The sequence below is a fragment of the Xenopus tropicalis genome, chromosome 1 (genome assembly GCF_000004195.4).
Source record: "Xenopus tropicalis strain Nigerian chromosome 1, UCB_Xtro_10.0, whole genome shotgun sequence".
NCBI classification, from domain to species: Eukaryota; Metazoa; Chordata; class Amphibia; order Anura; family Pipidae; genus Xenopus; species Xenopus tropicalis.
This window is the reverse complement of record NC_030677.2, coordinates 182,307,178-182,334,265: the sequence shown is the minus strand read 5'-3', so window position 1 is coordinate 182,334,265 and position 27,088 is coordinate 182,307,178. Positions and strand designations below refer to the sequence as shown.

At 38.1% G+C, this 27,088-nt stretch overlaps 2 protein-coding genes across 4 annotated transcripts; one reads left to right on the top strand and one right to left on the bottom strand.

Moving 5' to 3' along the window:
* On the bottom strand, window positions 1–10,252 carry ak6 (adenylate kinase 6). The gene is made up of 5 exons (NM_001017167.2): window positions 10,205–10,252; window positions 6,429–6,521; window positions 4,033–4,091; window positions 3,149–3,294; window positions 1–1,380 (listed from the first exon to the last, which is right to left on the bottom strand). The coding sequence occupies exons 1-5, from the start codon at window positions 10,230–10,232 to the stop codon at window positions 1,191–1,193; spliced, it is 516 nt and encodes a 171-aa protein (NP_001017167.1). The 5' UTR covers window positions 10,233–10,252; the 3' UTR covers window positions 1–1,190.
* Window positions 10,253–10,403: 151 nt separating this feature from the next.
* On the top strand, window positions 10,404–25,118 carry rad17 (RAD17 checkpoint clamp loader component). 3 transcript variants are annotated; one of them, XM_002934815.5, is made up of 17 exons: window positions 10,404–10,493; window positions 11,872–11,964; window positions 12,431–12,673; window positions 14,392–14,475; window positions 15,526–15,682; window positions 16,500–16,636; window positions 16,992–17,044; window positions 17,128–17,253; window positions 17,903–17,972; window positions 18,362–18,473; window positions 19,326–19,520; window positions 20,143–20,231; window positions 21,210–21,356; window positions 21,730–21,876; window positions 23,031–23,151; window positions 23,740–23,797; window positions 24,479–25,118. In XM_002934815.5, exons 2-17 carry the CDS (start codon window positions 11,923–11,925, stop codon window positions 24,723–24,725), a joined length of 2,028 nt encoding a protein of 675 aa, XP_002934861.1. In that variant the 5' UTR covers window positions 10,404–10,493; window positions 11,872–11,922; the 3' UTR covers window positions 24,726–25,118. The 3 variants fall into 3 exon arrangements, with proteins under 3 accessions (XP_002934861.1, XP_004910861.1, XP_031749461.1); XM_004910804.4 differs by having other exon boundaries at window positions 10,476–10,705; XM_031893601.1 differs by lacking the exon at window positions 10,404–10,493 and adding an exon at window positions 10,833–10,991.
* The last annotated feature ends 1,970 nt before the right edge of the window (window positions 25,119–27,088 follow it).

The following is a 27,088-nucleotide window of genomic DNA, read 5'->3' as shown; positions in this document are numbered from 1 at the left end:
TACAAAGTAAAGCTTTTTTTTATTTTGGTTCCATTACATACAAAATACAATTTTAAATATTTATTCAGCAGCTACATGTTGCTTATTGTGCTGACCATACATGTTACGATCCAGTTTGGCGAGGCCTGATGGGACATTCAAACCTGTCAATTGGATCCGTACCAATTTTGGCCAGGTATTGGTCAGGCCAGCTCATCTTAAAGGCCCAATACACAGGCCAATTAATCAGCAGCTTTTATCTGCTGTGTATAGCTACCTTTAGAATGTTGCAGTTGAACGACATTCTACTGGTAAGGAAACAATAGCTGCCCTGCCTCATGCCTTGCAAAAACACTGGAGGTGCTGAGTATTTACTATGGATGGCTAACAGCTCTACCTACTTAAATGTATACAGCGAATACCTGGGGTTCACATAAGGCCAGTAAATAGACATAATAATCCATACTACCCTCCATTTTTAAGAATATAATTAGTTATTCCCCAGTTAAAACCACTGTATAATGAACTCCTCATTACCTGTAAGACATAATCAGCAGCTGCAAAATAGAGGGCCTTGTCTGTACAGAACTATCCTCCTACATACCAGGGGAAGGAGGCAATAGAAATGGTAGAAATGAAATATCACTATTTTAATAATGAAAAAATAAAGCATATATGGATTTTTTAAGTTACAATGCATTTTTTTCTAAAAAAATCCTATCCTTTGGTTACTGCTGAACATAGGTGTACACTGCCCCTTTGATACAAAGAATTGATAGGCCTGCAGTATCAACTTATTTAAAGAGAATATATACTGATGTTGTAGTTAATGATCTAGAACTTTGCAATTAGTTTTACATAAAAGAGAGTACGCCTCATACCTTTTCAAGGTAAGTTATGTCATAAGAAATCACATATGTTACCGTTAAGATCAAGACTAAATGACAGTACAATAATTTTCCACTTGTCACATACTTGGTGTACCCTCTATTAATGATATTCACCTTCAAAATCCAGCACTTTTTGAAGGATCTGTTTTCAGAAGTTGCCCTTTACAGTATATACAGCTGATTTTACTGTAAATATAAAATAACATAGAGCCTGTTGTGTTCGGTTGCGCTTACCACTTCCACCTAAATGCACATAAACATGTGACCGGCCTTTGAGCATTATATTACTAAGAAAATATAGTCTTTATTTAAATTAGGGATTCAGTTGTTATCCTTTAGCCACTGCTGAATCCACTGAATGATTTGTTCTATATTTTGCTCCAAATCCTCAGGTGTATTGCTGGGTAACTGGTGCACTATTTCCTTTTGATATGACTCTGCTGCTTCTTCATAAATAGTCTGGAATATCTCGCACTGGATGTTGTCCTGCAGTTTCTTTTCCTTGTATCCCCTCAAATAGAACAAGCAAAAATCTGTTATTACCAGGGTTCTGAGACAAAAACATGGTGGACAATTAAAAAGCAGCAGCATAGGCACATACACTTGTTCTACTACCTTAAAAGGAGAAGGAAAGGTAAAAACTAAGTAAGCTTTATCAGAAAGGTTTATGTAAATACAGCTATAAGCACTCACAGAAACACTGCACTGAGCCCTCTGATTAAAGAAACACAGAATTTCATGTCTCCTTTTTTCCTGTGCCAGAGTCTGTGCAGCTCTCTCCTCTCTCCCATGAGAATGCTAAGAACTCCCTCCCCCCCTTAGGAATGTGTGATCTGAGCCAATCAGCAGGAAGCTTCCTCATAGTCTTACAAACTGCGCATGTACAGCAGTCTTGGTCTTTGGAATGTTTACAGAGCTCAGCGTTTTTGTTTTTTTTTTCCTATGAGGCGTCTGTTCATCTGAACAGGCGAAATATGGGGAGACTTAAGGGCACTATTGAGACAACTGAAGGTATGCCTGCAGCTTGAAATTAACACTTTAGTAGTCTTTCCTTCTCCTTTAAAGTACTTCTTATACAGGGCAACACAGGGTGATACTGGATTTCATGTAACATTTTAGCAAGAAAAAAAAACCATGGTAACCCAATTAATAACAATTAAAAGGGGTAGTTCACCTTTAATTAATCTTTAGGATGTTAAATAAATCCAATTGTAAAGTTGCTAGAATAGGATTTTCTATATTTATTTTTTAGTCTGTGGAAATATTTGCATTACTCTTCTGCTTCTTTCCAGCTTTTAAAACTGTGAGGCTACAATTTTATTATTACTTTTTTATTCCTTATCTTTCTGTCCAGTCCCTCTCCTGTTTATATTTCTCATTGAAACCACTATCTGGTTGCTAGGGTAAAAAGTAAGACCCTAGCAACCAGATAACTGCAAACAGAAATAATACACTGCAGGGCTGCTAAACAAAAAGATAAATGGCTGAAAAACCATAAAAAAATAAAGACCAATTGCAAATTGTCTCAAACTATTAAAGGAACAGTAATACAAAAAAATGTGTATAAAAACTGTTATAACAGTAACTCAAATATAATGTACTGTTGCCCTGCACTGGTACAACTAGTGCGTTTGCTACAGAAACACTACTATAGTTTATATAAATCAGCTGCTGTGTAGCCATGGGGGCAGCCATTCAAGCTGGAAAAAAGGCACAGGTTACACAGCAGATAACAGATAAGCTGTGTAGAATGTAAAGGGGTTTTATTTGTTATCTGCTAAGTAACCTGTGCCTTTTCCTTTTTCCAGCTTGAATGGCTGCCCCCATGGCTACCCAGCAACTTATTTATGTAAACTATAGTAGTGTCCCTGTAGCAAACACATCAGTTGTACCAGTGCAGGGCAACAGTACATTATATTTTAATTACTTTAAAAAAAAAAAAACCTTTATTGTTTTTTGGTGTTACTGTTCCTTTAATGTCTACATCATACTATAAATTAATTTAAAGGCGAACTGCCCCTTTAATGATCATTAAGGATTAATTAGATCTTAGTTGGGATCAAGTTCAAGGTACTGTTTTTTTATTACAGAGAAAAAGGAAACCATTTTTAAAAATGAATTATTTGATTACAATGGAGTCTATTTCCCGTAATTCGGAAATTCTGGATAATGGGTTTCTGCATAAGGGGTCCGATACCTGTAGTGGTGATCATACATCCCCTGTGCGTCCCTCTCTAAAATGTTATTTTTGTCCAAGATAGTTGCTAATGGGGCCTTACCTGCTCTCTAGACGCTCGTACAATAAACCATTATCAGTCCTCAGCACAAACACAATGTTGAACCAACGCTCAGGAAAAAAGTCACAACCGTGATAGTCAAGAATGACTCCACCTTCAGTCATCTTGTCTTCCAGCTCATCGACCACCTAAGGAAAATGAGCCATGAAACGTTAAAAGACATCACTTAAATCACTTGGTTAATCTTTATTTATCATTTTTATATATTAACCCAACCAACAAAAATGAATACATCTATATTGATTAATAGATTCTGCATTACGTTCAATGAATAGGAAATGTCCTGCCTATAGCAGATGGCTGCAGTGTCCGGTGCTGAAGAACATCGAGCAAGCATAATCCTCACATGACAGTTCAAGCACTTAAGAAATTTAATTAGTGACCCAAGAGACTATTTTTTCATTGCAGGAAGAAATATTAGCGCATTAAAACAAATCATGGCATGGAGACCCACAATAGATAGTAACAAGGGGGCCATTTTTTTGTAACCCATAAGTTAAGAACCCCCTGATCTAGTAGTCTATTACTTTGCAGATGCGAGAGTAAGCGTAAATTAAAATTAACATTTGCCTATCCTACATGGATTTGATGGAAAAGCCTGTGTGTAAGGGAGTGTGTACAGAATTTCTTGCTTCTTTATAAGCTTGCCAATTAATTAACAATATACCCTATTCAAAAAGAATGTTTAACTGCCATTTATTGTCATTTTGCCGCTAAAACTATGAATGACACGTAACAACTATTCTTTTATGTGTTTGTTTTTAAACATTAGAAGCCCTACGCAAAACTACTAATCTCACAGAGCCAGGGCTTCAGTCACCTTCAACATAAAAATAAGGAAATAAAATGCATTGTTCTTGACTTACTCTGTCTTCATCTAAAATAGGACAATCATACTCTTCATCATAACCTTCATATAAATTTCCTAGAGAACAAAAATAATGAGATATTTACATTACTGGTAAAAACACCATTACAAACGTCAGATTATCTACAAAACTAAACATAAAAACTTTTCCTTTGCATTTTGAATCCCCATTTTCTTTAAAGGAATACCGTCATGGGATTTTTTCAAAACACATCAGTTAAAGGAGCTTCTCCAGCAGAATCCTGTATTGAAATCCAATTTTTAAAAGCGCAAACAGAATGTTCATGTTCATTTCCCAGGGTACTACTGCTATGTGACTTGTGACACTTTACTGCTGTGCTGTAAGTTGGAATGAGTCACCCCACTCCCTTTCCCCCCAGCAGCAAATCAGCAGAACAATGGGAAGGGAGCAAGATAGCAGCTCCCAGTAGATATCAGAATAGCACTCAATAGTAAGAACTATTATGGGACTCCTCCAGTTGCATGGGAGTAGGAGAAACAATAGATTACCTGAAAGCAGTTCTAATGCGTAGTGCCGGCTCCTTCTGAAATCTCAGATACAGGCACAATGCACTGAGATGGCGCCTACACACCAATATTACAGCTAAAAAATACATTTGTTGGTTCTGTGAGGAATGTACAGCGGAATGTACAATTAGTACCTGGAAAAATGCCTGGTTCTGCAGCAGGTAATGCTGTTTTCTAGCAAAGTTTAAAGAAGAGACTACAAAGATGAAAATGTTGTTTTTTAAGATAATTTAAAACGAACCTCTATGTACATAACATTTGTTTAAAAGCAATTAAAACTCACTGTGTTGAGCAAAATGTGACTTAACATCAATACCCATTACTTGTCACTGTTTATATATACATATTTCCACAGTGAAACAAACTTGCCACTGTTTGTATATATCTATTTCAACAGCAGAACCCAGGTAAGTTAATTCCCTTATTGTATCAAGTACCCACAAACATGTTACTTGGATCTCGTTCACATCAAATTCTTGCTCTCAACAGTTAAATGACATTGTCCATATGTTACACAGTTGCAATTAGGGCCACCACTTGCCTGCTAGGCGGGGAATGCCCTTAGCTGAGCCCACTACCCGTTCCCAGTCACACCACCCACGCCTCCCGCACTTCCACAACAATTAACACTAGCCTATTGCCCCTATTGCTGAATCACTATATCAAGCTAATGTGCCTGATGTGTGTTTTGCCCATATTGGGCTTTGTCAACGTTTTGTCTAGTTACTGGCTTAGGGAAAGCCGGATTAATAGGTTCCTGGAGTGATTAGGAAAGACCTTCCATTCCATAATCCTTCAGCTGCCCAGCTGTAGGGAGCTGCCTTATTACGCTGCAGTTGTGGGATTACACAGCAAGAGGTTGTTCCTCAGAGTGATGGGTCACTCAGAAAGGGTTGACTCTCAGAGCAGGGCACAGGGCAGGAAGGCTGCCTATCTGTGTTAGGAGCATGTGACCAAGAATATGAGAGTTGAGACGAGTCAGCAAGGCTTAGTGAGAATCCAGAGTGTTCATGGGTGTAAGAGTCACCATGGATGTGTAAAACTGGGGATGGTGAGAAACACCTAAAAAAGGCTCCTGAGTGTGGACAAGTTTTGTTGTTATGCTGATGAACTGTTCCCGGTGATATTTAAGTTGGGACGAGTTTGCCTGAAATAAACTTGTTTTTTTAGCCTGAAAAGTGGTGTCCCTGTCTCTATACTCCTGATACTATGTGTACCTGCCTACAATAGCCAATGTCCTCAAAAACTTACACGTATTATAGGCAGATGGCATGTCACAGTTTAAAAATAAAATGTTAAACGGTAGAGTGAATTATTTGTTATGGAAACAGTGTAATTTAGAAATAAAAAGTACACCATAAAAATCACGACAGAACTCTATTAAATAGTGTGTTATTCTAAAAGCAGCATTCTAGGTGAGACAATATTGGCTTAGGTGAGGCTAAAACTGCAGGCAGCAATACTAAGATTTAGCAGCTTAGCCTTTTGTAAACTTTTCCTATTGTTTATTGTACAACCAATTCCCCTCTTGCCAGGAATATTATTGTATATTATAGCAGTGTTAGGGCTCTGGCATCGGGGGAGATTAGTCGCCCGCGATAAAACTCCCTGTTCGCGGGCGACTAATCTCCCAGAGTTGCCTACCCCTGCCATCCCGCCGGCGACTTACATGTTCGCCGGTGGGATGGCAGGGGTAGGCGGGCGACTAATCTCCCCCGTGTGCCAGAGCCCTTACAGCCAACACTTGCCTCACAGGCAGCGTTCCCCTGTATTTGTCAACCAAATACAGAGCAAAACCTTTTTTCATACATATGACAACAATAACCAGAATCATGTTACAATATAAAAAAAAAAGTTTCTGATTACCTTCTTTTGCCAGGTCACCAACATTGATATATTCCAGTCCAGTTCTGGATGAAAGTTCTTTGCCAAGTGTGGTCTTGCCAACTCCTGGAGTACCTGTAAAACAGAAGCTTGATTAATTAATAGGTCTAAAGATAAAAATGTATTGTTATTCATTTAAATATGTGCAATATAAAACAAATACGTTTACACCTGATGGACAACCAAATAATGGAAACAACATACCTATTTATGAACTAATACAGGTTATATTCACTTTGTGTTAAACCCTTAACAGTTTAAAGGAAAAGTAACACTAAAAATTTTTAACTAAAAAAATCTATTCTACCCTGCCCCAATAATTGCCCTATCCTACAAACCATTTATTATTTTGAATGCTGTAGTACAAAATACCTCTTAAAAGTTGGCTTCCGGTCATCTGAAGAAAGGCGATACGGCGATGCAGGTGAAGTATCAGGGGAAGCGTCCACTATGCGGCAATCGATTGATCGAGCCTAGCCTTCCTTCTGTATAGGAAGGAGTCAGACTAGGCTCGATCAATCGATCGACTTACTTTAAAAATTGCTCCCTTTGTCAAGCCCTATACACTATTCTGTGTTTCCCTGTGTCCAGAAGAGTGGAACTACAACCAAAACTAAAACAAAGAAAAATGGGAAATATTCCTAAACTGTACTCCTGTGGCACAATGTTATATGAAATATTCCATATGCCATTCTAGAAATAGCATGGGCAGGGACTATATGGAAGGAAGCAGAGAAGTGAAGGCTGGAACACAAGCATTTATTTAAAGGTGATCTGTCACTTGCTAACCTGCTTTTGAAAGCAAATTCTACAATAAGGGTTACTGATCAGAAAATTGCTTTACCGGATGAGTAGCAGTATTAAGATGGAGCCCTGCAGCTCAGCTTAAAGGGGACTGTTGTTATCAGACACCAATTAGTGCAGCCAATCCTTTAAGTTTCACTGTAAAAATAAGGTATACAAGCCCTTCCACTCCCCAAAAAGCTCAATAATATCCAATCTAGCACTGAAGTTCTAAAGTCAAGATTCCAAACTACCTGCCCTGCCCACCTAAGAGGCTCAAAGCATGTAATGGGGGTTAAGGGTATGATTTGGATTGCTTGTGAAACATAATAAAACAGTAAATACATGAGTGTGCAGTCTCCACATCAAAACCTTTAACTGTGCCATCAGATGCCAGTCTTGCCCTGTTCCTCTGCCCAATCTGACACCCAAAGTCATTCATGAGTTACTTAATACATTTTATAAAGTAATTTTAATGTTTTCATTTGTGGGAACACTTTGCACTGCCAACTTTTTTTGTACCACTGCCTGGTAAGTGGCCCTTATATAAAGGCGCCAAAGTGAAGAAAGAGCAGTTACATTCTATAATGCTTGGGCTATATTTTAATAGTCCCTGCCTCTGTGTACTGACAGATTAGACAATTGCATTGCATTATAAAAGTGTGCTCCCCTTACGCAGCTTCCATTTCTATGAGCCATTTGCTGGGCAGAGATTTTGCCAATCTCCACAGAAACTTTTTAAGGGCTCTGGCACACGGAGAGATTAGTGGCCCACGGCAAATCTCCCGTGTCTCGGGCGACTAATCTCCCCGGATTGCCATCCCACCGGCGAAAATGTAAATCGGCGGTGGGATGGCATACGCGGCGGTGCGATTTCACTGAAATTGCGCCTGCTTTAGGGCTCTGGCACACGGGGAGATTAGTCGCCCGCGAACAGGGAGTTTTGTTGCGGGCGACTAATCTTCCCGCGTGCCAGAGCCCTAAAGCAACAAGACAGTATACAGGCTTTTACATTTCTCCAGAATGACTGCAAGTGTGAGACAGGGGGACAGGACAGATGCACTAATTGCTTGCTAATACTTTATCTCTTAGAACAAATTATAAAGCCATTCTTCGGGGAGCTGGGTTTTTTATATAAAAACAGTAGAAAGAAATGGAGCTGGCAGTGGGCCCTGGCAATGTTATTTTAAATTGACCATTTTATCATTTAAGCCTGTTTTGCCTCTGTTTATTTTATAGTATCCCACCATTAGTGTGTCCTTGGCATAAGGTTCCCTTGTGGGCCCAGATACCACAGTCCAACACTGTTTATAAGCTAAGGCAGTGCCTATCAGATCTTAAAGCAACAAGTTCATGTTTGAGTTAGTATAATGTAGAGAATAATATTCTAAGACAATTTGCAATTGGTCTTCATGTTATAGTTTTTTAATTATTTCACTATTTGTTCAGCGTCTCTCCAGTTTGGAGTTTCAGCAGCTATTTGGTTGCTGGAGTCCAGATTATCTTAGCAACCAGTAAGTAATTTGAATGAGAAATTGATTTATGGACATTGCTGATATACTGCAGGCAAAAAACCAAACAACATGTGCAGTTAAAAGCATAAGTCTGGGCACTCCCAGCCAAATTACATATTTAGAACATTTGTGAAAAGTAATAAATGACTAATGTGGGAATCAACTTAAAAAAAGTATATTTGTAAATGTTAGTGTAAAGTTACATTTTATTTCCTTAACTTTAAACCGAAGGAACCATTGTGGCATGTGCAGACGTTTACAGCAACTAAGTTACCACCTTTCACTTACAAAATTAACTCACTATGTGATTTAGCAAGGGGTTCCTAGACTTTTATTTTAAATGTATAACAGCCAACATTGATTGAAAGGAGATGGATCAGGGGTTCTCACAAAGACCACTGTGTGAATGCAAAGCTGAGAGCAGCAAGTCCAGCAGTATTGTAGTGACTGATGTTTCAGGTTAGCAGCTTTAAATGAAAACTGCTGTATCAGCGATCACGAAGTTAACAAAACAAAACTACCCAAAGCACATAAGCTGTTGTGAAAGCTGTGCATTCTTTGTTACGCAGTACTACAGTTTTCCTGTTGAGCCCGGTCTGCCATGCATTCTTTAAAGGTTTTCTAAATTTTTGTAAACTACAATGAATGTAAAATTGTATTCATTTGTGGATGTAGCAGACATGCCCACTTTTAATAAATGAAAGCAGTACTGCCATGGATCTGCTAGCAGGGAGGGCATCGCTGGGATCTTTGCCTTTGACACAACAGGGTCTAAAAACATGCCTGATTGGTTTACTTTATATCATGGCAGTGCCAGGCCTGGCCCTAGCAGCATTATGGGTACTACAACTTCTGTTCTACTCTGGTCTGCCATAGACATCTGCAATCCTGTCTTACCATGCTATACACAGCACAAGATATCAGTGTTATTGGGAGTGCAACCTGTTCTAGGAACAAACCAGCCTTCAACTCAGTGGATTGTTCCATGTTTTGCCCATTTTGTATGTAAAGGGCAAAAGCAGCTGTCCCATTGAAATACCCGTCAGACATAATCACCAGCAGAAATAAGACAATACCAGCTGAAGCTATCCAGCTATTTCTACCCAGAAGCCCAACCAGAACCCAAGACATTACGAAAATGCATGTGTGAGAAGGGTTGGACCCTATATAGGCTTTCATACACTGAGGAATCTAAGTGCCATCCCCAAGTGGCAGGCTTTTCTCAGAACAGCATATAGGTTGCCAGGCCGGGGCATATGAATTGTACTAACATAGTGTATGCTGTATCCGTGACTCGCAACAGGCAACACTGCTACCGCAGGCAGATTTACTAGTGGTACGTGTACAAATCCCTATCATTAGGTTTGTATAGGACAGATAACAAACCCGCGACTAAATCGCTTCCGACTGCCGTGAGTTGCAAGATGTGCGTTGGAGCCAGGGACACCGGCAGCTCCTTACCTGTCAGAAGGATATTCGGGGAGCGCATGGTGGCGGAGCTTCCACTCACGGGACTTGCACTATACGCACACGCTCTGTACCATGTGGCACCCCCCCTGCAATGCCCAGCCCCAGGCTGCAATACTCTCTTCCTATTGGTCACATAGGGATGGCGTCATGCCCCAAATCAAAGATGGCGCTTTTTTTTCTTAGTACGTGCGTCCGTGGGTTGTGACGAAAAAATCCCGAGCCACGCAGTGAGCGCTGAGTCCGTATGAAGTTTTCCTGTTGGAACTTAGCTGTCGCCTTAGTGAGTTGCTGCTTTTATAACGGGACCCAAGGGAAGTTTCATGCTGGCTGCTGTATAGCTCTTTGGCCATGCTGGGGAGTGTAAGCTTGCAATGCCCTGCTGGCTAATTGCATCACAGACTGTTTATTTCCGGTGCTGCCAGGGAGGGTTTTGTGCAGGGTTTCATGTTATTGCTGTCTGGTCTCAAGTTCTCCCTAAGTGATTGTTATGAGGTGAGTTGGGGTTAGGGTAGCCCACTTTACCGGGTTTAGCTGAATTTTTGTACATTTCTCCCCTATGAAATAAAAGCCACACATTTAGATACAATTCCATGGTTGTCTTTATATATTTTATGTGTAGGTATCCTGTTTGGTTTTCTACATGATCAAGCGGGAAGAGGAACATTTTGAAATTCTTGCTTTATACAAGGGTTAGCCAATCTGTGCTGTGCCCGCCATCATTTAAACTAAAATACCCAGCATCGTCTGCCACAAAAAGCTTGCCTTGGAGTGCCAGGATGTAGGTTTCATTAGTTTTGTCCTTATTAAACTGCATACGCCAGCTTGACATCACTTCTTTATAGTGGGAAAAACCAACACGGTGACTAAAACCCTTTTATCCAGAATTGGTAGTGTATAAAGGCCCTTAGCGCAATGGCACGCTGGGTGTGTGCCAGCATTCCACCATCCGAGCAAATGTACCAGTATAGTCCAGGTAATTACTATTTAGGTAAACTGAAGGGCACTGGGAATGTTTGCCACCCACCGAGCTGCATGTATAATTTCACTTACAACCCCCATAGATCTCAACAGGTCTAACTATGATTTGTGTAGCTCCAGTATAATAATATACAAAGCAAAGTGAATGTAAAAGCTATAGCAACTGCACAACGGGTACAAAACACTGTAACAACTACAAGGAATGGAGAAACAATAGCAACTGGCACACTGCTTGCAAAAATTTATAATTAAATTAACCATATTGGGTAATCCTTTGTACAGGGGGTTTACCTACCCATGTCCAGCTATAGCAGAACTGCAATTCTCTGAATCATTTGACCAAAAAAGCCAGGAATGGAAAGCTGGCAGCTTAAGTTTCTTAGGTTAGTTGGAAGGCTGATAGTTTTAACAGTTCTGTTTATTACCCCCTCCCAATGTTTCATTATAGTTGGCCCAGCAGCCAAATTATTAAGCCCACTTTGGCACACCAGTGTAGTTTTAAAACCGCACAAAGATACATTAAGTTGGTGAGTTAAAATGTCTCTGATTTATATTTGTAGTTGATGCACAGATTTAATGAACTAACCTAGGCTGCCTTTGTAAGTAATGTGGCAGTAGTCCTGTTAATACTTTATTTGAAACAAGGTAATATTTTTTTTTTTTTTTTTTTGTAAACCCAGCATATGTTATGTTATCACCTGCTGAGCTGATGGGAATAGGACACTTTGATAATGTCAAAAACATCTTACAGAAGGAAGGTAACCTCCACTAAGGTAAGGGGAGCAATTGTAGGCCATATGAATTTAGTGATATATATATATATATGAAATAGTAAGTCCTTACTGTATCTTTATTAAGACTCAAGCTTGGGCAACATTCCTTCCATCTCCCAAAGCCACTGTGCTTATTGTAAGAAGTTGGCAGGGAGTTGGCAAGGCAATAAAAGCCACCATTAATGAAGTACTGCATAACTTTGAGAAAGAAAAACTCTTTATGTTTGCTTAGTGTCTGTGCATAGGCATTACCAAATCAGTGCTGTACGGGTATCAGACTAAGCATATACATAAGCAGGTACAATTATTGTATAGTAGCCTATTTTTTAAAACCTGTTTTTATGAAGACTTTTTCTTAACTCTTGCAATGGATGAATGACTGCCATATGTTATATATCTTGTACTATTGGTATAGAGAGCTGACAATATATTTGGGCAGATATGTAATTGTCTGTGTTCAATGTAGATTACAGATTGGGTTGAGCCATCTTTTGAAGACTTCTTTGGAAACACAAGCAAAGTTTCATCTCAGACATCAGGAATTGTTAAAAGATGCGCACAATCAAAGAGTGAGTCTTCCACAGAGAACAAACAGGGCAAGAAGAGAACAAATCCATTTACTAAAGACCATACTAATGATAAAAATCAACAGACTTTTGACTACTCCCAGAATGAACCCTGGATTGATAAATACCGACCAGATGTTCAGGTAGAAAACACTTGTTTACTATGTCACTGCAGGTCAAAAAATAATATCAATTGAGGAAAGGAGAAAAGTTCTAAACTTTTGTTTGTTACAGTTCGAGTCATTCAGCAAAATCATACAGCAATTTGATTGTGTATGTGTGTACAATTTTCTAATGATAAATGCAGTCTTGTGAAAATACACAAGGTTAAGTAACATTGCCTTAGTATGCAGATCTTTAGATTAGGGAACATCCAAAAGAGTACTGTTGTTATTTCAGTAACAAGTATATTTTTTTTATTTAGAAAGTTTAATGGTTTTTCAACTTACACTGTCCAAGTAATACAGCATGGCAATAATAACAAATGATTACAGAGTATTCACATTTGTCTTCTATCATAATAAAGATACAAAAACAATGAACTTTTGCACTTCTCTGTATTTGAATTTAGAGCCGTGTAGCCTCTATTCTGCCACTGTCAGATAAACAGGGCTAGCAATCAAGTGGAGGGGTTCTGGCTAGCGTGTGCTATGGACTGTGGAGGGCTGGGGTAAAAGCAAACTAGGGAAGAGTTAGGGAGACAGGTGATTTGGCTCCCAACACCATTGAGGGAGAAAGTTTATGTTGGTCCCAGCTTCTTGCTCCATCCAAGGGAGCTGCAGCAACTTATGGTCATAGCTTTTACCCTGTAGTTGCGCTCTGATTGCCTGCATTGATCTGATTCACTTTACCTTAAAGGCGACCTGTCGCCCAGACATAAAAAGCTGTATAATTGAAGGCCTTTTAAAATTAAACATGAAAGCCCCTTTTTAATTAACCGATCCATACCCATTCTAAAGCTATTTAAAAAATCCCTGCTGTCAATCATATATTGCTTGCCCCGCCTTTATGCCTTAGGCATAAAGGTGGGGCAGACAATACTTTCCTCAGCAGTTCCTAAGGGTCACGGCACTCCTCACTTTCTCCTTTCCTCCTCACCATCTAATTGTGTATCCAGTGCCTGCGCATGTGCATCAGGTCCCCCATTCTGGTGCATACACAAGATTTTGGGGTGATACACAACTTGCCTTAATAACAGTGCCCACGAAATGGCTCCTTGTTGCTTGCTGTGATTACGAATTCCAAGACTGACAGAAACAAGATTGTGTCTTGACTTTGATTTTGAGCGATCTGATTGGCATACCTAGGAGATCGGTCAGAGGGTCAGGACCTATTCTGTGCTTGAAGGTGGCTGAGAGTGTCTGCCCCCATCTCTCAAAACTCCATAACCGCCTTCCATATCCACCACATATGAAAAAGGGTGGGCTGCATCCAGTGAAGCAGAGAGAAGAGAAAGAACCTCCCGCTAGGTTAGAGATTCAAGAAGGGTGTAGTACCGTCTATAGATCAACTTGTAGGCCCTCTCTGTCACCATGGTGCAAATACACGCTGTTCTGGCCTTATCTCATTGTATTCGCCATTGTGAGGGGAAGATATCCCGCTGGAGGTCCGTTTCCCACTTTATCATGCAGGGTTGGACCAGTGTAGTATTTTCTTTGGGGAGCGTTGTTAAGTAGCAAGATAAGGTGGGTGTTGGTTTATAAGTTTGTACATAGGAGCACTAACAAGTGTATTTAATGTGCTGGGACAGAGCTGATCTACAGCAATAATTAAAATAGTAATTTTTGTTTACAAACACTGGTTATAGAGGCAAAATGATAAACCATTCTAACACAATTTGTTCCCTTGTATCCTTCTAAAGGCAGAGCTTGCAGTACATAAGAAAAAGATTGAAGAGGTTGAGGCTTGGCTGAAAACCCATGTGGAGAAGAGGACACAGAAGCAGGTCTGTTATGAGAATATTTCCCCCAGAAAAAGTTATTTCCCTTTGAAATGTGCATTTTATTTTACATTTGTAAGTCTGCATGCTGCATAAATGTACATTTGCAATTTGAGATGCAGCAATATCATATTTATAGGCTGCTTCTAACAGACCAGAAGGACCATTTTTTCAATACTGTGTAAATATAAAACCCAAGTTGTAACCTATAGCATACAATCATTGTTTGGTCTGTCCAGCTAGCTGCAGGTAGAACAATAAAAGTGCCCAGATGCATATTCTGGCTCTCAAGTGGTTTTGTTTAGGAATTCATTAAAGGGACTGTCTGGTATATATTTTAGTTCAACCTATAACTGATAAATATTTATATTTATTAATATATTCCTCTTTGTGTCACTAGAGTAAAATGCAGTGAAAGCTAAAAAGCAGATAGAGCTTACAGCTAAGATTCTTGACTCTAAACATAGCTAAAACCAGAGCTCACAGAATTCTTGTTGCATCTCTCTAGATATGCTACCATACATTGGTTCAGGTGGCTTTACACTTTGTTGTTCACTTTTCTTCCCTCTGAATCTGCTATAGGATAATGTGAAGTTACTCATTCAATCAAATCATAGCAGTGCTCAGGGACATTCAAAATAACCCCCAAAAGGTTGCTTCACTTTTACAGCTGCAAAATATTTGCACTTCATTTTACAAATTTGCACCTTGTAAGCTAATGCCATGTGCAGCAGTTTCTCACTTTTCTGATTCTGCCCCCTGCTGGCCAATATTATATGTGTAGTGACTGCAATCTATCATTTAGGGATTTTTACCCCAAAATTATTTTGTTTATTTTTACGGGCCAAAATGTGTCTAATGTGGGCAGTGACAGGCAGATCAGGTTCATGTCACTGCACAAATAATTGGGGCATTATGGAGCCAATTCAGCATCTTCTCTGACAGCAGAGAAACCGCAATGTCACATTAACCTTAGATGTTGAAGTACAATAAGAAGTGTTCTTGGAAGATTTCGGGGAACCTCTTGATTCTCATGTTTTCTTATATTTTTTCCAGGGTGGTCACATATTATTACTAACAGGGCCACCAGGCTGTGGAAAGACAGCAACAATTCAAGTTCTTACTAAGGAAATGGGGATTCAGGTTCAGGAATGGATCAATCCTCTTATGCAGGAATACAGACAAGAAGATCGACCTGAAGTTTTTGATAGAGGTAATGAGGATCTGGCCTGCAGTTTTTGCTGCACATGGCCACTCAGTGATCCAGTTGCAGTTTAAAACTGTGGCAGAGGGCAAAATGTGATTTTATTTTGTGCTGTTCCCAAAACCCCGAGGTGGGCAAACACCCATAATTCCCCACATTTGCCCCATTACTAACTAGATCTGGACCCTTATTTAATAATAATAATAATAATAATAATATTTAATAATGGCCTTTCTGTCTTTATCTATTTTTCTTATTAATTGTATTTCAGTAGTTTTATTTGGCTGTGATAAGGTAGACACATAGACCTCATTTTGAACACAAGTGCAAATTGTAAAACCGTGCACACAATCAAATACTATATTTTGTGTGTGACTTTTATTGTGATGGAGTCCTGGGGTAAATAATGCATTTTATATAAAACAAAAAACTGATTTGCGTGCATTTTTGTGGCCAGGGCTTTGACCTTGCACAAATACCAACAGCTTCAATCACATGCCGGAACCATCAGGCGATGTTGGTTAAAACATTGGTTTATTCATTCATCTATAACGGTTAGCACTTAATCATAGGCAAAACAAGGCTTTGTCCTTGTACCCTACAATTCTGTGCTCAAATCCAATTTACTTTCAAGCAGAATTATACAATACTGGCTTGGTGGGAACTAATATTTGATGCTGTAGACCAATAGTATGTTTAATAAGAAAACTTTGCTTCGCAAGTACTGTAACAAATCAGTCAGTGTTTGTTTTTATCAGTATAGCTTAAATAAGAAGAATTGTGACTGAAATTCTGTCGGGTTTTTTTTTTCTTTTTTCCTTCCCAGATATGGGATTTCAGCCTTTCACCAGTCAGTCTCAGACATCTCTCTTTCATGACTTTCTCTTAAGGGCAAACAAATACAACAAGTTGCAGATGGTTGGTGAATCTTTAAGCACAGACAGAAAAATCATTGTTGTGGATGTAAGTTGCAGCATAATATTGCATTGCCTGTTTTATATATTAAGCATTCTTAAAATGGAGAATGCTCCATTTAGAAAAAAAAAAAAAATGTTGGAGAAAAAGTGTTGGAGAGCAACACAAGCATGACAAAGATTCCTGAGGGTGCCAATGAGAGCTATAATTGGCTATTTGGTTGCACCCTATGTGGCTGGCAGCCTACAGAAGGCTCTGTTTGGCTTTACACTGGGTTTTATGCAACCAAAACTTATCTCCAAGCAATATGTTGCTCACGAACCACTGGTTGGGGATCACTGGTATATATGAACAAACATTTTTTTACACTGACTATATAATTCAAAGTATTTTATTCCCTTAGGATATGCCTAATCAGTTTTATCGAGACCCCTCTTCTTTACATGATATACTTAGGTAAGTTTAAAAACACAGTTAATTACCTTTTAGAGTTGGGTACATGCCTGTTTTTAACCATTGTGCTGTGGCTTTCATTACAGGAGATTTGTAAAAACAGGCCGCTGCCCTTTAGTGTTCATAATATCAGATAGTCTGAGTGGGGAGAGCCATCAACGGAGACTTTTCCCCAAGGAAATCCAAGAGGAACTAGTGGTTAATAATATAAGGTATGTAAATGTGATACTACCTGGCAATGTTAAGAAAATAGTCTACTACTACTGCTACTAATAATAATCATCATCTAATTTGAATGCCCATATGTTTCTCTTTGTGGTCTAGTAGTGCTGCCTAGTAGGCATAAGAACATTATCACAACCCCTAAGGCACATAATCTCTTCCTGTAAGTGTTGCCACACAGTACTAGGGCAGGTGTTTGTGCTTGGCACAACAGGCCAAAATTATTTATCATTTTACAGGACATGAAACTAAACATGTTTTATTGGTTGACACTGATTCTGGTATAGTCCCAAAAGCTGCAGCTTGGGTATTCAAGGGCTGCATAGAGAATTCCTGCCATCATTTATTTATATAGTGCTTCTAATGTTTGCGCAGCTCTTTACAGAGATGGTTCATTTCTGTTAAAGTTAACAGACCAAGGTTCCCTATAAAATTCATGTAACAGACACCAGAGGCAATGTCATCAGTAGCCAATTATTGCTGCCTGGAGGAAACCAATGAACGCATGGGGGGAACATATAAACTTAATTCAGATAGTACCTAGAATAGAATTGAACCATAGAAACAGATAGCTGTTCTGAAATGAACCAGAAATTCTGCTTGTCTTTTATTTATTTTGACTATTTTTTGTCTTTTCAGTTTTAACCCTGTAGCACCAACAACCATGACAAAAGTTTTGACCCGAATTGCTAGCACAGAGGCAAATATGGTAAGTCTTTGATTTTGTCCAGTATAAGAACAGCAGAGGGGAACTCCCCATCTCACTCTCTTCACTATTGTAGGTATATTGAACAAATGGTGAAAAATAAAGTTCCTGCTAAATTTGTTTAATTCTGAATCATAGAAAAGATTTGACCAGTGCATGTTTTCTTGCAGTACTGTGTGCTTTTCTAAACTTATAGATCATACAGGTAACATTTCAGTGCCAGAAGCTGGAATTCTAATTCTGATATTCTGCTTGGAACACTGCAGGCTGTTGACAGCTTGTTAGTTTGGGAGCATTAAGCTCCGACACTTTCTTGTCAAGCTTAATAGAGAAATGGAAGTCCTATTAAGTATATTTGTACTCTTATTTTTTTCATTTTATCTTTTTTACAGAGTGGTGGGAAAATTATCATTCCTGATAAAGCATCACTAGATTTAATCTGTACTGGCAGTTCAGGGGATATCCGAAGTGCAATTAATAGTCTTCAGTTTTCAGCCCAGAAAGGTAACATTTTACATTACTCAAATGTACAAATATAAAAACAGCTACATCTAATCTGATACAGAAAACACTGCCAACTTTTTCTTTCTCCGACTAAATAAATGGTTTTAAGAATGTGATGTAAATGCACCACAACAGGTGTCTTTCAAAGATAACTTTCACAGATTCTGCCTAGCACACTATACTTATTTTACTGGACTTTTGCACACATTCAGGCTCTTTTACAGAATGCCAGAGAACAGCTACTGTACCTTTTTAGATCCATTATCCCAGCAAATACTTTTTCTGCTGCTCCAGGTTTTTGGTACTTTTAACCACCTGTTGAGCATGGTTGACATAAAGAGACTGTGGATTTGGGCATTTAAAATTTAAAATTTGCTGTTGCTTGTGTCAAGGACTTGATTCATTTAAGATGACTTACCCAAAACACTGTCTGCCGCCTATCCGTTTAGGATGTGAAGCATAGTCCTCTGACAAGAAAATAAAAATAATATATGTATTTGGATTAGGATATATATATGAGATTACAGGGAGGTTGTTCTTTACTTAAAAAGAAAGATGAAAAATTTTAGGGCAAGGTTGTATTTCAGTTCGGAGAGGAAGTTTGGGATTTATTTTGGGAAGGAGGGTACTCTTTCCACTCTAGCCTGTGACTTCCTTTTCCAGCTCCTCCATAAAAAGCCTAGGTTCCTCTGGCCAAGTGTCTGAGAAAATGATTTTTAAATGATTTTGTGAAGGCTTTATAATAAATGTTCTGCTGTTAAAGGTTTATTTCCTGTTATTTTTGTGGTTATGTACTTATTTTATAAACCATTATTTATTATATAAATTATCTTGTTTTCTTGGTGGTTACAGGTTCATTTTTGACAAATAATACCTGTTCTAAAAGCAGGGGGAAAGCAACAAAATCAGGAAAAACCTCTTCCAAATCAAAGTCTAAAAAGGGGTCACAGAAAGGTGGAGAAAATATAGATGAAGTACAAGCAATTGGTGGAAAAGATGCTTCACTCTTTTTATTCCGTGCCTTGGGAAAAATACTTTACTGCAAACGTAAGACTGTTCTTCTATTGCTAGCATATGTCCTGTTTACCAAGCAGTTCATATTACATATCTGATATTAAAGCTTTGATTTCCTTGTTAAGAGACACACATTCTCTGTGGGCAGACAGAAGTATATAGTGTTTTTTTCTGTATCTGCCTGAAAATATATTAAGTGTATTGAAATAAAAGGTGCTTCTAAATTGTCAGAGCAAACAATCAGAATGTAGCACTTAAGATCTTATCAGTTGCTATTGGTAAAGCTGGCCATACACGCACCGAAACGAGGTTTCGTACGATATTTGGTGCGCGTATGGCAAGTCGGCGAGTTGACCGATATCACAGGAAGCTGCTATCGGTCGACTCGCTGATCGGCCAGGTTTAAAGATTTTGATCGGGCACCATAGAAGGCGCCTGAGCAAAATCTGCCATCAGGGCTGAATCGGCAGAAGGAGGTAGAAATCCTATTGTTTCTACCTCCTTATCTGCCGTTTCAGCCCTGAACGGTTAGTAGCTGATTGAATGAAAGATCTCAAATCGCCACGTGTGTGGCCACCTTAATAGACATTGGCCAACTTTGCACCTTTTACACCCTGTTTGCCAGCTTTAATACAAAATAAATATTGCTTTACAGGAGAGCCCCTACCAGAGGATACAGATATTTATCGTTTGCCTGCTCACTTATCTGAATATAATCGAGATTTGCTTCTTGTCCTTCCAGAGGTAAGATGCAAATATACTTACAAGTAATTATCTTCACTTTTAAAGCAGAAGTAAAGTAAAAAATACTGGGGAGTGCTTATTTTATAGACACTTCATAGTAATTTGAATTGCTAAACTTCTACCCCAGAAGAGAGCACTCTTCTGTTTCTCCCATGGCTTGGGGAACTTTCAGAACAACACTCAGTTTAAATACATACCTAATTTATGGTCTTGTAAAATAATTACCTCCTCCTATCATACCTCCTGTATGTCCTTTTAACTTAATAATATTAACACTGTGAGAAAACAACCATTTATTTCCATTTAATAAAAATCTACAGTGACAGTGAGGATTTTCTATTCAGGCTTGGTTTCTATGGACACAAGAATTTATCATTATTACTACATAATTTTAGGGATGTTATTAGTATTTTTATATATATATATATATATATATATATATATATATATATATATATTATGCACTTATAATTAGCGCTAGGCAGTTTTCTGTTTACGAATGTACTGGTTTTATAAAATAATATATAATTAAAAACTGCTGTGGGGTTATTTCCTCTTTCTTACCAAGACTGACTATCTCTGTTACAGTTATCTTATCTTAGCGATCAGTTACCTGCTCTGCCTGTACACATTCCCTTATAGTGACATGCGCATTCTCAATAAAATGAGGTGCATGCAGGATTTGTCAGTAAAGCCATTTGGATTCCTAGCACAAACCTGGCTACTGAGGCAGAAAACAAGCTGTGTTGAAGACTCTAATAATTAGTCTGTAAAAAAAAAAGAAAAAAAAAAACAAAAAACTATTTTTTATGCGTTATATTTTAAACTATACTACGTTGCAAATTATTTTACATTTTTTTCAGGCTCAAAAATGTCCTTTATTCTTTACAGACAGATGTCCCCTTAATACATAGATTTATCTTTTCTAGTTATTTGTTTCCAACTTTCATTATGTTTGCTCCTGTTTTGTCCCATCAGGCTGTTGTAGAAAAGTCTCACATGAACGGCGATTTATTCAATTTATATCTGCATCAAAATTATTTGGAGTTCTTCATGGAAATTGATGATGTAGTCCGAGCTAGCGAATATCTAAGCAGCGCCGATGTGCTCTCTGGTGATTGGAATGTAAGGATTGTTACACAAGGCAGCGGTACATTCTATGGGTTCTTCACTTGCACAGAGCATTTGTCTAACATGTACTTAAACTTTATCTTGCACTTGTGTATTGAAAACTGTTATACTGATAGCAATCTGTTAACTATTTTGTTGACAGCTGTGTAATTATGTGCAAGCTAACGAATTAATCAGTTCTGTCAGTTAATTCCTAACCTTTGACTCATGCTGGAATCCGTTTGTAAGATGTGGGAAATTACCAAATCATACATGCACCCTCAACCATCAAAGAGATGATTCCACCACAGAAGAATATGTTAAAAGTATGTGATAATGAGAACATATAAGCATTCAACTCATGCACATTTTCTTTCTCTGTTACCAGTCCCGTTCCACGCTGAGTGTGTACAGTTCTTCAGTGGCAAGCAGAGGGATCATACATTCCAACAGTGCCAGAGCTTTTGCCAATTGTCAAGGGGGAGTTGGTTTCAAGCCACTACATAAACCACAGTGGCTAGTAGCTAATAAAAAGGTAATCCTGTCAGTTTGTCAAGAGTTTTGTGTTTTTTAAACAAATTATACTGCTATACCCTTCCATATTTTTTTCTGCTGAATTGTTACTAAAGGATCATGGGTTAAGTTATCTCTAAATTCAGGCTATGGGGAGAAAAAACTTGTCCTGTGAACACTAATCCTGGAATATTGCAATACTGAATATAAAAATAGCAGGGCATTCATTTAAGGTGAGCAGATTCTCCACTGCCTCTGTTAGCATCAGTGAGTGGTATACAGTAGTGCATTGGCAGGTAGCTTCCACACTGTGGTGTTTTTTGAGATTTAGTGGAATGTGTTGTGGAGCCAGATATTCAAGTAATATTCCCTATTGTTTAAGGTGCCAGAGTTTTAGGCTGACTGGCCAGAGCTTGCTTTCTTTACCTTCCATAGAACTCTCTTGTTGTTTTATTATTCTTTAACTATAAGCTGGTATTTTTCTATTGGGGTAACCAAAAAGAAAGAAATTTAACATGTTACAACAATTGCAGCTTTCGTTTTACAACCAATTTGCATTCTGTTTCTGGATTGGTGCATTAAGGAAGGGGGCAAATCACTCCCAAATGGGTTTGGTTCAGGAAAGTTACAGCTCGGTTGTCTTTTCTTTCATTGTTGGGGTCATCTTCTGCTTTTCCACACTAGCAGAAAATTGGTTACAGAGCAAGAAAATGCTTCCTTTTCTGTTTTTTTCCCTTTTATTTCAATTAGGGGCAGATTTACCAATGGCAATTTTTTTTTTAAATTTAAAAAAAAAAAATTTACATTTTTTGCCATTTGTTTGTAAAAACTGTTGAGGTCATGTATGTTAATGGGAGCTGTCCTAGGCAATTTTTTTTGCAGACTTTTTGCTTTGAGGGAATTTTTTTCCACAATTTTTGGGGAGCTTATCCTGTTATATAAGTGATTTAAAGTGCACAAATCTAGGTATTTTACTTTTTTTTTTTTTATAAATTTCTGCATTTTTTTTTTTCTGTTTTTAATAAATAAGGAAAGATTTATACTTTTTAATTTGTGAATTTAGTCATGGTAGAAAGAAATCTCTAAAGCTACACTTAATTGTTGCTATTACTCTCTTTTTGCCTTCATCATGGGTTTGATGTAGTTTATTAATTCTTTTTTTCTTTTTTTTAACAGCACCAAGAAAATTGCCTTGCTGCAAGGTCACTCTTCTCAAGCTTCTGTTCCTCTCCAATGTGTCTTCAAACTCAGGTGTTACCTTATCTGGCAATGCTCACAAATCCATTGAGGAATCAGTGTAAGTCTGTACATTTAAAAAGCACAGTTCAGCCATCTTCAAACATCCAGTTGTACAGGGAAATGGTTTGTGTTGATAGTTTCCTTGTAGAGGAATGTAGGATTTCCATCATTCTGAATATATATTTCTTCATGTAAATATCATTCTGAAACATGCTGGGATGTTACCAGACAGTATAATAAAGGAAAGTGCATGCTTCCATATATAATTATTGGTAAAGCCATTTGTGTGTATTGTTTGGACTTCCAAGTAAAGAGAGCTCAATCCCTGCAGCAGATTTAACTTCTTTTTTTAAACTTAGAGGTCATCATCTGACTGTCATTAGATTGTAAGCCCTTGTATGTCAGCTCTTATATACTTTTTTGTATAGTAATATGGAATATATTGGCAATTTCTAAACAACTGCTGTGACGCTAAAAAAATTTGGTGCAGATCCTGGTTCCAAACCCGACGTGGAAAAAACAGACACTGCAATGTGTTTTTAACTTCTGTAATCTCTATAAATCTTCTCTTGTTATTAATTTTAACTGTTTTACAAAATAATACAAATGCCATATTATATTAATAGATTTATTTTATCTTTTACAGCACAAATTACATTTATTCAAGATGTTGGTCGATTACCATTGAAAAGGCAATTAGGAAGGTTAGTTGGCCAAACTTTTTAAAGGGGTTATTTACTAAGAATATTTGGTGAGCACTTTTAATTTGAATAAGTAGGTTTATTAGCATCACTTCTGCTTCATATCATCAAGATGAGCACAGTTTGCTTACATAAATATGTTAAATGAGACATATCATATAAAAATTATGAATATACCAGTGAATTATACTCCTCTAAATATAGAAGGATTGAGCTTAAAAAGTTGTGTTTCTGACTGATTTATTGAGAAATTCAACCGAAACTCCACTAGTCCCGCCCATCTGTTCCACTTCCTGCTGGCTGAATTCTCTGGATGTGCAGGGGAGCCGGCGGCTCTGAGTACATGGCACTGTAGGATAGGAACCAATCAGCAGCTAGGCTGACCTGAGAACGGAAGCCTGTCTTTGCTTGTGTGACTGCAGGGCTGTGATTGGCTCTCCCCCTCCTACTGTGCTTCTGGCATGGACTGTTAGGTCACACCCACCCTTCATTTGAAACCGGGACGGACAACTGATAGGATCTATAGGGAGCTCCAATAAAGGGGCCATTTTTACCCCAAAATGAAACCAGCATCGTATATTATTCATAACTGCCTACAAAATTAGGGATTTTTCCATTTATCCAATATGTCTCCTTTAACATAATGTGTGGAAGGTCTAATCTCATGTCTGCTTTTGCTTTCAGGCTAAAACTTGAAGCTCTCACAGACAAAGATCCTGGACTCCCAGATGTTGATAGTGGTGAAGAAGATAACCTTACTGAATTGCAAAGAGAAAAGAATAACATGACCAATTCCAAAGGTGATAGAAAGGATCTGTTGTCCAGTGAAGGAGCAGAAAGTGAATTGCCAGCCAGTCAGCCCCAACCAGTTGCAGCACAGGCAGTTATGGAGGATGAAGAGTTAAAGATAGAAGAGTATGACAGTGACTGATATCTATCAGCATTGCTTACTCTTATTTGTTTGGACTTATGGGACAAGCTTCTGGTTAGCAGGTCATTTATTAATAAATTCAGTTAAGTTATACAGACTGCATCCCAGTGTAAGTGTGTGTGGAAGGAACAAAACTTCCTGTTTGGAACAGGTCATAAGAAGAACTGGTTTGCAGAGCTGCAGGCTTTCCATAGCACTTAGAGCCAGGCCACGTAATAATTGCTTTTTTAATATCCACTGCAAAGGGTGGTGGATTGGCAATTATTGTGCTAAAGATATACTGCTGTAAAGTAATTTATACACAAGATGGAGAACCTACAATGTGAATGTAAGTTCTATACTGAACTATTTAACAGTGTAAATAAACTTTTTTTTTTTCTCCATTTGAAATTATTTGCAGTGTTATAATCACTTGAAGTTTAAATTCTCAATTGCTACTTTGCTATATTTGGCATTTTATTTAACATACAAGGCCAAGCATTGGCTAGATTGTAGCTGTACCAAAATGCTACAGGGCAGCATGGAAATTTAAGGTGTATACTATTCATGCTAACAGAATGTGCCTGTCTCAGTCAGGTCACTGATTGTACTGAAAATGAAACATTTGGATTGATCATATTTTGTTATTTAATACTGGCACAGATGTTACAATCACAAATTATTCTCTTTTAAAATGTCATATTTTATTATGTTGCAAGTAGCCCAAAGGAACAACCTCCACGGGGGAAAGACTCTTACAAAACCAGACAAGATGCTCCTTCCCTTGTAGGCATTATCCATCCATAAATGTCTGCTGATGGATCTTATGAGTGACCTGCTCAGACCTTTCTTGCTTTGCTATTGTTTTGCCATTATTAATATTATGACAGATCTATACGGTGCCGACATATTCTGCAGCCCAAAGGACCTTACAATCTAGAAGGATAAGGGGTACAAGACACAAGGACGCATATTAACTAAAATGTGAATTTTCTCCTTATTTGCTTCATTATGTAAAGTGTATTTTTGCAAGACATTGCATATTTACTTAAAAGTGTAAATACACCCTTGCCTATGTACAATGGCATGAAAGTTTTCACTTTATATAAAACAGACCTGGGAGCAGGCTTACTAACATAGGCGCTAAATTGCAACAGTTACCCATAGTAACAATATCTGTAGGATGGCCATACATTTACATTGCTAGTGGTAAGGGTAGGCCATGGCCTGATAAGGGCTCTAACACAGGCAGGAACCCAAGGGCTACAACAGTAAGTGAGAACGAGAAGCTTACTGGATTGCAGATTGTCCAAAACAAGGACAGGAAATACGATGGGGCAAGTTGGGAAAGATCCATTTTTTTATAAGCTGGTGTCATCTTTTGATGACAGGATGGATTCACCCTTCAGTGCCTTTTGCCATGTAAATGAACAAGAAACAAAGCAAAAACAAAATGTTTGGTTTTATTACTAAATAATGAGTCATATAGTTAATCTAGTGCAGAGCAAAACAGCATTTCTAAACTTGTCTCCAGTTTGCTTCAAAAGGCCAAGATAATCAGCCTTTTAGTATGAATGTTACAGGCAGACATACTAGAAGGCTGATTATCTTGTAGTATGTCTGCCTGTAGCATTTAGTGACCCCAGAATACAGGGTACCCTGTTTAAAACTATTTCCTTTTCCTCTGTAATAATGAAAAACTACTTGAACTATGATAAAATGTAGTAGACTTATCTGGAAAACTCCAGGTCCAGGATAACAGGTCTCATCATAGGCGGATTTCAATAAGGCGAGGGGAGGCTAAGCCTTCCCAAACCTGGATTTGGTTAAAGATTCGGGCCGAATCCAGCCTTTTTTTTTTTTTTTTTTTTTTTTTGAAGGATTCCGTTTCGGCCAAATCCATGGTCCCGGCGAACCGAATCTAAAATAGTATATGCTAATTAGTGTTCAGAAGGGTTAAATGGTAGGGGGAAATTTCACATTTTTAACCCTTCCTGATCTTAATTATAAGGATTTGGTTTGGGATTTGGCAGAACCCAAAAAAGTGGGTTCGGTGCTTTCCTACAACACACATCTCTACAAATTCTGCTTTTTAAATAAACCACAGATTTCACAAAGCAAAGGAAATATCTCCTACATTTAAATGAAACTTAAAGACAAAATAAAAAATAAAAAAAAAACAAACAAACTTAATGGCTTGGACATTTCAGTACCACGAATGCCATAATTCCCTTGGTAAATAAACTGATGTAGGGCTTATGGGATTTGTAGTTCTCTGTAACACCTAAACTACCAAACATTGCCTATGCCTGGCCAATAACTGAACTCTAAATAACCCATTTAAGGTGACTTATAAAGTCGCTGAAAAGAGCTGCAGCACTAAT